The following is a 9,300-nucleotide window of genomic DNA, read 5'->3' as shown; positions in this document are numbered from 1 at the left end:
GAAAACTTGACAATGACTTGTTAAGAATGACATAGTCCGGTTTATAAATTTCACTATCGTCCCAATTGAACTTAGCTGAAAACAGAAGCATCAACTCCTTTTGCATAATTTGGGTGTACTTGTATTTTTGTTCTGAAACGTATGTGATGGGGCCCTTCGCCTGCAGTTAACAAGTGAAAGGTGAACACATTTCTTCTTAACCTCACAATTTTATTTTTATCTTAATCACGGGTAAGGTGCTACTCTGTTTTTTACTTTCTTGTTTGAGAATAATACAGAGCACATCTTTTCTTTCTTTTCATTGGACAAATTTCATGTAACACCATTCTTTCTAAACATGGTAGTGCCAAAAAGAGCCATTACTTTTTTTTTTCTTTTTTTTTTTCTTTTTTTTGTCTATATATGTTTACAGAAAACTAATATTTAGAGTTTTCCTTTTATGTATAATTTTAAATACTATTTTGGTTCTATGTTTGGAAGTTTATTCAATTTTATTTTTTACACTTTTTTTTTTTAAATAAAGAGAGTAGTGAGAAAATTTGAACCACAAACCTCTGAATCCTCACTACATACTAATGTCAATTATGAACTAAGCTCATTTCGTTTTAGTCTCTATATTTTCAATTGTCTAATTTTAATCCATGCAATCTAAATAAATCTTTAGACTTGATTACTATATTTACTAAAATAAAATTGGTTTCTTTTTTCCATGGAGAGATTTTTCTCGAATTTATTGTCAAATTAAAATAATTCTGTCCTTACAAAATAAAAGCTTCCATTATTCACATATCTCAAAACCACTCATATTATTTACTTTTCACTAGAGTTCTATTATATATTTGGTGAAAGGAAATTAAGAGAGACACAGAGGCCTGTGACCACACATGGAGCAAAGGCATTTTGTTCTGGTTCATGGAGCTTGTCATGGAGCATGGTGTTGGTACAAGATCCAGCCCTTGCTCGAGGCAGCCGGCCACCGTGTAACGGTGTTGGACATGGCAGGAGCTGGGGTCCACAGAAAGGCAATCCAGGAGGTTAAGTCGCTTGAAGAGTATTCAGAACCATTGTTGAAGACCATGGCTTGTGTTGGTCCAAATGAAAAGGTGATATTGGTTGGCCATAGCTTTGGTGGCATGAGCTTGGCTTTGGCCATGGAGAAATTCCCTCACAACATTTCAGCTTCTGTTTTCTTAACAGCCCTTGCTCCTGATACTCACCACCATCCTTCCTATGTCTCAGAACAGGTATCTATAATCTTTCAACTCTAAATATTTTAGATTAAATTAAAAGATCTGTAGTTCGAATATCTCATTTTTATTGTATTAAGAAAAAAAAGTTATTATAAGATGATATATTTTGACTTCCTTATAAAGATCAACCAAGTATTTCAGATAGAATGAGTCTCCAAGATCTCGAGACACTTATTTCTACTAATAATAGACTAACAAGGATCTCGAGACCATTAAACATTGATTTCTACCAATATTATGTTAGGTGCATGCAAATAAAGTCAAACAAAGTCTCCGGTTAGAGATGAAACAGATCTATAGTATATAAGTAATAGCAATTATCTCTAGTCTCCTATCTCTAACCTAGAAATAAATAATAATATTCTTATGGAACTTAAAGCAAAACCATGCAGACTTTTTAATCCTTATTTGTTTTAATATATGGTTCAATAATCAAGTTTCTAGAGAGCCTTCCCAAAGAATTTTGGATGGACACCCAATCTTGTGGTTATGAAAACAGAGTTGATGATGAAGCTTCTTCAAGTTATTTTTTATTTGGTCCCAAATGCATGGCCAACTTCATCTATCATCTCTCCCCTTCTGAGGTTTTCTCTATTTCTCTTCTGTAACATTTTCTCTATTGATTATTAGTAAGGGATGTTAATTTTTTTTAATTTATTTATTTACCATAATGAAAAGGATCTAGCTTTAGGGAAGAGTTTGGTGAGACCAGGGTCATTACTCGTGGAAGAGTTGGCAAAAGCAGAGAAATTTACCGAGGAAAATTATGGATCAGTTAAAAAAGTGTATGTGATTTGCGGTGAAGACAAGACAATCCCAAAGCACTTCCAGAAATGGATGATTCAAAATTATGGGATTCAAAATGTAATGGAAATTGAAGGAGCTGATCATATGCCTATGTTTTCAAAGCCACTGCAAGTTCTCCAATGCCTTCTTCAGGTAGCTCATAACTTTACTTAAATGCGAGCTCCCTTTTGTAATAATAAAAGCCTACGGCTGAATCACTTCTAGACTATCTTTTTTTTTTTTAAGTTGAATGCTTGATCTATCTTTTTTTCTTTTAATTCAAAGTGTGGGTTTGCAAGAACTGATTAAAAAAGAGGGGAGATTTTGAGGGGAAAATTATTATGTGTTTGGTTTGGTATGATGTTAAAAAAGGGAGTGTTTAGTTTTTCTTTTTTAATTGTTCATTGATCAATAAAAGTGCTTTTAGGTTGTAAAAGTTTGAAGTGTTGGAGATATTTTTTTCAAAAGAAAATTCAAAAATACTTTATTCAATTTTCTACCAAAAATGTTTTTGAGAGCAGATTGAAAAGTTTGCGTTATATTTATTCTAAATGGATCAAATGATTGGGTATCTCTAAGTTCGTTCATGAAACTATGACAAAAAAAAAAAGTATTTTCTTTTTACCATGTTTTAACATTAAATTTCCTTTTTTTTTTTTTTTTTTTTGCGCTGAAAAAGGAAGAGGGGGGCAAGAAAAAGAAAAGAAATTACACTTCAAGTTTAGATTCGGATAAATTATCTCTATTATTTACATTAATACAAACTACAACCAGCAAACTTTCACAAATCAAGCCACAAATCATATAAATAATCAATCATGAAAGTATTTAATAAAAGCAACTCAAAATTAAGTAATTGAAAAGCACTTAAATTGACAACAAAATCAAATCTAACTGAACCAAAAGAGTTGCTACTTACTTAAATTATTTAATTAGAGAAGCTATATATTATCAATAATTGTTTAAGGTTTGGAAATCAATGATTGAGTTGATGTGCCCTTCCCACTTTGTTGTACTTATCAAGAATTTTTAATTTGACAAAGAAAAAAAAAGATGTAATAGTTAAGTTGAATGAGAAATTTTGGACCAATCACAAGTCACCACGTCGTTTCCTAAATTGACGACGAATTTCTAAATCATTGACTTTGGGTCCAATTAGAAGTTGACACATGTCCCGAATTGAATTGAAGACAAGTTTCGTTGACGTCATGCGGATGAATCAGATGAGATTAAATTGGTCCAATTTGATATTACTATTTGAGCTTAAAGTCCAAACTACAAAAAAAAGTTGAATTGGACCTAAATTCCAGATAGGCCCAAAACCAACTAATTGGGCCAAAGGGTCAGGCCCATGGACCAACCAAGCCCATGAATCCCACCTAAGAACTCTATAAATAGAGAAGTTCTCTTCATTTGTAAGGGCAACATTTTCTACACTCAGAAGACCCAGAGAGAATTCACTAACAAGCAGGGGACTCCAAAGACTCCTGAAGCTGCACTCCTATAAGGCAGAAGACCTTTGAAAACACAAATACTCTTCCAAGACTTCTACTTCAAGCTTCCAAGACTCCTGAAGCTGCACTCCTATAAGGCAGAAGACCTTTGAAGACACAAATACTCTTCCAAGACTTTTACTCCAAGCTTTCAAGACTCCTGAAGCTGCATTCCTATAAGGCAGAAGACCTTTGAAGACACAAATACTCTTCCAAGACTTCTATTTCAAGCTTCCAAGACTCCTGAAGCTGCACTCCTATAAGGCAGAAGACCTTTGAAGACACAAATACTCTTCTAAGACTTTTACTTCAGGCTTCCAAGACTCCTGAAGTTGCACTCCTATAAGGCAGAAGACCTTTGAAGATACAAATACTCTTCCAAGACTTCTACTTCAAGCTTCCAAGACTCTTGAAGCTGCACTCCTATAAGGCAGAAGACTTTTGAAGACACAAATACTCTTCCAAGACTTCTACTCCAAGCTTCCAAGACTTCTACTTCAAGAACGTTCGGTGCTTTCCTTCTCCAAGTTAAGCATATTCACCCAACTGAGAGAGAATCAGAGGATTAAATATTAGAGATCGAACCACATCGCATTAAATCAACTCCAACATCAACACCAACTTAAGTTCAACTCCACGAAACACGTTTCTCCGGAAACCTTGTGCGAACAAATTGGCACGCCTGGTGGGACATTTCTACCTCTCATCTCTCTCTCGTCATCCGAGTCAAGAATTCTATAGATGGCACCAAAGAAAGTTGCATCCAAAGCTATCGTCGCAAGCAACACTTACATAAGCTCTGTCATCACGGAGGAAATCTGGGGCCAGCTGATAGAATTTCCTAAAGGCGGGATCGTCATCAGAGAAAATCCCTTGTTTGAAAACTATGCTTCTATTATTGTCAGAGAAAGAATCACAATTTGATGTAGTGTCTGTCATGATGACTGACGTAACGACTGAGTCGACCATGACAAAGATGGAGGTAAAGATAAATCTCCTAATGAAGCTGTAGAGGAGCGAGATCATGAAATCGCTGCTTTAAGAGATCAGATAAAGGCTCGAGATACTGCTAAATCAAGACAATCCCCAACTACAAAAGCCAATGACAAAGGAAAGACTGTCTTACAGCCACCACAATCCACCTCTGTTGCCTCTCTGTCAGTTCAACAGCTCCAGGATATGATCATAAACTCCATAAGAGCTCAGTACGAAGGACCGTTGCAAACCTCTTTTATGTACTCCAAGCCATACGCCAAGAGAATCGATAACCTGAGAATGCCAGTTGGGTATCAACCTCCAAAGTTTCAGCAGCTCGATGGAAAAGGCAATCCAAAACAACATGTTGCACACTTCATTGAAACCTGTGAAAATGCAGGAACCAGAGGAGACCAGCTAGTCAAGCAGTTCGTTCGTACCTTGAAAGGAAATGCTTTCGATTGGTATACTGATTTGGAGCCAAAACTGATTGACAGTTGGGAACAACTAGAAAGGGAGTTCCTGAGCCGCTTCTACAATACAAGGCGTATTGTCAACATGATGAAGCTAACAAACACCAAATAGTGGAAGGGAGAGACAGTCATCGATTACATCAACCGATGGAGAGCTTTAAGTCTGGATTGCAAAGATAGACTTACTGAATTATCTACAGTGGAGATGTGCACTCAAGGCATGCACTGGGAGCTTCTCTACATCCTACAAAGGATAAAACCTCGTACGTTTGAGGAGCTGGCAACACGTGCTCATGATATGGAGCTGAGCATTGCTAATAGAGGAACTAAAGATTTCCTAGTCTCTAAAAGGAGAAAATACAAAAATGATGCCAAGGGCACTGAAAAGATCGTGGGTAGTGCCACAAAAGAATCTATGGTCATTCATGTGACTCCGCTGAAATTTTCCTCCAAAGGAAAACAAACAAAATTTGAAAGAAGACACAATGAGGGCGAGAAGCGTCGTCCAACTCTTAAAGAACAACAAAAGAAGGTTTATCCATTCCCTGACTCTGATGTGGCAGATATGTTGGAGCAACTACTAGAGAAGCAACTTATTCAGCTATCGGAATGCAAGCGACCGGAATAAGAAGGAAAAATAGATTATCCTAACTACTGCAAGTATCATCGGGTCATTAGTCACCCAGTTGAAAGGTGCTTCGTGCTGAAGGAACGAATTATGAAGTTGGCTCGTGAAAATAAGATTGAACTAGATTTGGATGAAGTAGCTCAGACAAATCACGCTACAGTAGCGGTGACTTCAAATGTTCCAATACTGTCTGTGTCCCATGCTCAAAGAAAAAGTCCGATCTAGTTTGGAGAATTCGAGCCTATAGTTGTTCGGTTCCAACAAGAGATTCAAACAGTAAATTCTGTAAAGAAAGATGAGCTTTTTGAAGATGACAACAAAGGGTGGATAATAGTGACTCATCGAAAGAGAAGACAACCAAACTTCATTAAAAAAAAGTCGCATTCCTATCGAAACTATGGAAGAAGAAACAAGACTCATAAAAAGAAAGGCAAAAAGATGACACGAAAGCCTAAGCTTGCTAAGAAAGAAGACAAAGACTTCCCTCAATTCCGACGGCCAGCAACTTCGGCAGAATTTCTCTCAAGAAGCTTTCTCAATAATCATCCAGAGAAATATCAGAAGTTATTGCATGTCATACTGTTGGCATAGTGGAAGTCGACAACAATCATGTGACTGTTGAAAAAGTCAAAGACTTAGAAGAAATGAAGCAAAGAACTTCTGTCTTCGATCATATTAAGCCTTCAAGTGCTCGATCTTCAGTTTTTCAAAGATTGAGTGTGGCCACGGAGGAGAAGAAGACCAATGTCCAATGACTACTTCTGCTCGAACTTCAGCCTTCAAAAGGCTAAGTATATCCACATCAAAGAAAGATCTACCTTCAACGTCTGCTTTTGATCGTCTCAAGACAACAAGCGATCAACATAAAGGAAGGATGAAAATCTTGAAGCCAACGTCATTCCATGAAGAAAACAACGACGAAAAGATTTACAGTTGTGTCCCTTCGCGCATGAAGAAGAAATTTTCTGTTGACATAAGTACAGAAGGTTCCTTGATAGTGAAGCCAAAACTCATCATATTAACAAATCCTACAAATGAAGAGGATAATCAAAACCATGATGAAATAAGAGCTTCTGAAGTTTAAATGAAGAAGCTTCTCATCGTACGAGCCTAAACTGCATGATGCTCCTAGCCCACATGAGCTTAAAATGTGAACGGCCTAAAAAAAATTTGTATGAACTACGTTACGACTTGATCCCTTTCATTATAAAGGGTACGTAGGCAACTTAAAGAAATTTAAGTTCAGTCACGCATAAAAAGAAAAAATTCTCTTCGAACTACATTATGACTTGATCCCTATCATTAAGAAGGGTATGTAGGCAGCTTGAAAAAAACTTCAAGTTCAGTCCAGTTAAAAAAAAAAAAAAACTTAAACTACATCATGATTCGATCCCTTTCTTTAAAGGTACGAAGGAAACTTAAAGAAATTTAAGTTTAGTCCATCAAAAGAGGTACCACAACCACCTAAGTATAATAATACAAGGTTGATGTTGATCATCCTCATCAAAGAATGACACTTCAGATTGAAGATGTTCATCCCTATTGGGGGTAACACAATGGGTTGAAGATGTTCATCCCTCGTAAGGAGCCAACACAGTAAATAAAAGGCACACACGTGGAATGCGCTTCGCTTCCTCTTTAAAAGTAAACTTAAACGTTCCTCCATCTTCAAGTTTAGAGGCTCCATCGATGCTTCATCTTCATGCTCAAAGTCACAAAGTTAAGCCTACTGCCAAAGCTTCATGCTTTATCAAACTAAAATGCGAAGAATTTGTCGATGCTTTGTCAAACTCAAGTGTGAAGTTCTCGTCGATGCTTCTCCATATATAAGTTCAAAGGCTTCATTGATGTTTCTCCATCTTTAAGTTCAAAGGCTTCATTGATGCCACTCTATCTTTAAGTTCAGGTTGGCATGCATGGCCCCACTTCCATCTTTAAGTTAAAGGTCGGTGTTCATGACTCCGCTCCATCTTCAAGTTCAAGGTCGGTGTGCATGGCTCAGCTTCATCTTTAATGACTCGGTCTACAAAATCATGACGCAGCTTCGCTTCATCTCCAAACTAATGACGCGGCTTCACTTCATCTTCAAAGTCGTGGCGTGGCTTCGTTTCATCTCTAAACTAATGATGCGGCTTCGCTTCATCTCCAAGTCGTGGCGTGGCTTCGTTTCATCTCCAAACTAATGACGCAGTTTCATTTCATCTTCAAAGTCATGGCGTGGCTTCGTTTCATCTCCAAACTAATGACGCGGCTTCGTTTCATCTCTAAGTCGTGACGTGGCTTCGTTTCATCTCCAAACTGATGACGTGACTTCACTCCATCTTCAAAGTCGTGGTGCGGTTTCGTTTCCTTTCCAAAATATTGGTACAACTTCACCTCTTCTCCAAAATATTTGTAGCTTCGTTTACTCTCCAAAAATGTGGGTGTGGTTCCACCTCATATGCGAGATCAAGTTTAGTTTGTCTAGCTCTACCTCATATGCGAGGACGACTCTAGTCCATCCGGCTTCACCTCATATGCGAGGAAAACTCCGACGCATCTGGCTCCACCTTGTACGTGAGATCGACTCTAGCCAACCTACTCCGATCAAAATCTTGATGGCACATTCTTCTCATCTCCAAGGTTTGATGGCATATCCGCCTCATCTTCAAATACTCAATGGCATATTTTCCTTATCTTCAAATTTTGATCAAGGAACATAACAAGGCAAACCTTTTGAGGATCCTCCCTAGGGTGATCGAATGGGAGAGTTGTATGCCTTTGCAGGGTCCCTTCCCATGAATATCAGGATACACGAGCAGCGCTACAAGGTAGAACTTTCCGAGATCCTCCCTAGGGTGATCAAATGGGAGAGTTGTAAGCCTTTGCAGGGCCCCTCCCATGACGATCAGGATACACGAGCGGCGCTACAAAGTAGACCTTTCCGAGATCCTTCTTAGGGTGATCGAATGGGAGAGTTGTATGCCTGTGCGGGGCCCCTTCCCATGATGATCAGGATACATGAGCGCATTAAAGACGAGTCGATGAGATTAAAAAAAACTTGTTTTGTTGTGCTGCTCTTTGGTTGCACTGTAACTTCTACAAAAAAAATAGTAGGGAACAAGTTAGTAAAAAAAAATAATTTAAAAAAAAGCAAAAAAAAAAAAAAAGGAAACTTCTGAAAAAAAACAGAGAGAGAAAAAAAAATTTTAAGAAATAAAAAAAAAGAAAAAAATATATATGAAAACAAAAAAGAAAGGGAAGCCCTAATTCCCCATCTTTCCTTCTTTCTCCCTTCTCCTCACTTACAGTTTTCTACTACAATTCAAGGCTGATTTGCAATCCGAGTCCGATTGACAAAGGATGTAAAGAATGTAAGATCGAAAGAGAATCACAATTCAAACTGTAAAGGACGTAAAAACGAAGGAGATCACACTACAAGATGAAGAAGAGCATGTGTCCTGCCAGTATTTATATAGCTAAGTTCGATGGAATTTTTTCTACTAATCAGTTGAAATCTGATAAAATCATGTCGAACTGAATACTGTTTATTTTGTTGTGGAACTCTGATTCTTGCTGAAATTAGTTAAGAGTCAACAATGTTGCCTGAATTAAAGGTCATGGTGGAGTTTTGAATCCCCAAATTCAATGACGAGGAGTTTTGAGCTTAAGACTTGAGAGAATCTAGCATAAGCCAACAGTATGGAGAAGAAAAT

At 37.5% G+C, this 9,300-nt stretch overlaps 1 protein-coding gene across 2 annotated transcripts; it reads left to right on the top strand.

The window, feature by feature from the left end:
* Nucleotides 1-428: 428 nt before the first annotated feature.
* LOC120072821 (salicylic acid-binding protein 2-like) lies at nucleotides 429-2,472 on the top strand. Of its 2 annotated transcripts, XM_039025332.2 has the most exons (3): nucleotides 429-1,244; nucleotides 1,688-1,834; nucleotides 1,929-2,472. In XM_039025332.2, the coding sequence occupies exons 1-3, from the start codon at nucleotides 885-887 to the stop codon at nucleotides 2,208-2,210; spliced, it is 789 nt and encodes a 262-aa protein (XP_038881260.1). In that variant the 5' UTR covers nucleotides 429-884; the 3' UTR covers nucleotides 2,211-2,472. The 2 variants fall into 2 exon arrangements, with proteins under 2 accessions (XP_038881260.1, XP_038881261.1); XM_039025333.2 differs by lacking the exon at nucleotides 1,688-1,834 and having other exon boundaries at nucleotides 816-1,244.
* Nucleotides 2,473-9,300: the final 6,828 nt, after the last annotated feature.

The sequence above is a fragment of the Benincasa hispida genome, unplaced genomic scaffold, assembly GCF_027475165.1.
Source record: "Benincasa hispida cultivar pf3 unplaced genomic scaffold, pf3_genome.v1.1 HicScf202, whole genome shotgun sequence".
In the NCBI taxonomy this organism is placed as follows: domain Eukaryota; kingdom Viridiplantae; phylum Streptophyta; class Magnoliopsida; order Cucurbitales; family Cucurbitaceae; genus Benincasa; species Benincasa hispida.
Note: the sequence above shows the minus strand (reverse complement) of the source record. Positions and strands in the feature narration are given on the sequence as shown.

Coding starts and splice junctions, on each gene's coding strand:
- LOC120072821 (XM_039025332.2), top strand. CDS start 885: ATGGAGCAAAGGCATTTTGTTCTGGTTCATGGAGCTTGTCATGGAGCA. Junction 1,245..1,687: donor CTTCCTATGTCTCAGAACAG/GTATCTATAATC, acceptor TCAATAATCAAG/TTTCTAGAGAGCCTTCCCAA. Junction 1,835..1,928: donor ATCATCTCTCCCCTTCTGAG/GTTTTCTCTATT, acceptor CATAATGAAAAG/GATCTAGCTTTAGGGAAGAG.